Genomic DNA, 1511 nt, shown 5'->3' with positions numbered 1-1511 from the left:
ATAGAATCACCACTGTGATATGAGCAGTTAATGTAGAAAGTGCCTTGGATGACCCACTGGAGGACTGGCATTGGATAGTGATCAAGATGATGGTATAGGAAATAATTAAAGCCAGAAAACAGCTCAGAGATATCAGCCCACTGTTGGCCAGGGTCATAATTTCCATTTTGTATGTGTCCATGCAAGCCAGCTTTATCACCAGGGGAAGGTCACAAAAGAAGCTGTCTACTTCATTGGGACCACAGAATGGGAGAGTCACTGTAAAGACCAAGTGACTCACGGAATGGAGAATGCCCACCGCCCAGGAAATAGACACAAAAATTATACACAGTCTTCTGTTCATAATCATACTGTAGTGCAGTGGCTTACATATTGCTATAAACCTGTCATACCCCATGGCTACAAGTAGCATCATTTCACTCCCAACAAAACTATGAAGAAGAAATATCTGAGTCATGCAACCCCCAAAGGAGATAGTTTTATGCTCAACAAAAAAGTCCACAAGCATCTTGGGAGTGGCAAAGTTAGATTGGCAGATATCGATAAATGAAAGATTACTGAGCAAGAAGTACATAGGAGAGTTCAAATGTGAATCAGAGAAGATGATGACGATGATCATGACATTGCCTAAGACTGATGTCACATAGACTACAAAGAACAAAAAAGTCCACAAGCATCTTGGGAGTGGCAAAGTTAGATTGGCAGATATCGATAAATGAAAGATTACTGAGCAAGAAGTACATAGGAGAGTTCAAATGTGAATCAGAGAAGATGATGATGATGATCATGACATTGCTTAAGACTGATGTCACATAGACTACAAAGAAGACAGTAAAAAATAAAAGCTGAAGTCCCCAAGAACTGGAGAGTCCCAGAAGCACAAACTCAGATATCGTGGATTCATTACTGTGAGCCATGTGTCCAAGGTACAGTCACCTAAATAAAATAAGATCAGGAAAAAAGCACCATGACTGGCATTGTAGTACACCTAATTCATACACAGAAAATTATAGTGGCATATACTTGGAAAATAGTAGTAATCTCAAATAAATATAATTAGGTACTAATTATTCCATTTTTAGGAAAAGCTGTACAAATTAAGAAAAAATACATTATACATATTCATTATGAAATAAATCACCAGCATTAAACGAACATATTCTTCACTTATATGGTCATTTCTTTCACATGCGTATATGAATGTGTGTCTGCTTGTCCTGTCATTTTTATCCATGGTGTATTCATAAAGAGATTTTTATTTGAAGCCCAAGATTTAATATACAATAATAAACAAAATTTTGTTTTGTGGCCTCTTCAAAAACAGTTTGTGATTATTTGCAATTGCTCCCACTGCTGAAAGATCCTGTAGCCACTTTACTTTTAGTTTCATAGTTCTCCTTTAGAGTGTTACTTGAATGTTTCATTTGATTATTTTTAACGCTAATGAAAATATTTTGTCATATAAAGAACAATGCAAACAGTCCAGTCATCACCAATAGGCTTTCAGTGTA

The 1511-nt window shown here is 36.4% G+C and overlaps 1 protein-coding gene across 1 annotated transcript; it reads right to left on the bottom strand.

Annotated features, from left to right (window-relative positions):
* Positions 1-4: 4 nt before the first annotated feature.
* LOC103733675 (olfactory receptor 4K1) lies at positions 5-917 on the bottom strand (the record flags this gene model as incomplete). Its single annotated transcript, XM_008832570.1, has 2 exons — positions 808-917; positions 5-638 (listed from the first exon to the last, which is right to left on the bottom strand). Coding segments are annotated over exons 1-2 (744 nt in total), but the record flags the coding sequence as incomplete, so codon positions are not given.
* Between the last annotated feature and the right edge of the window lie 594 nt (positions 918-1511).

Source organism: Nannospalax galili, unplaced genomic scaffold (genome assembly GCF_000622305.1).
Source record: "Nannospalax galili isolate Female #2095 unplaced genomic scaffold, S.galili_v1.0 scaffold196, whole genome shotgun sequence".
Lineage (NCBI taxonomy): Eukaryota > Metazoa > Chordata > Mammalia > Rodentia > Spalacidae > Nannospalax > Nannospalax galili.
This window is presented reverse-complemented; position numbering and strand designations above follow the sequence as displayed.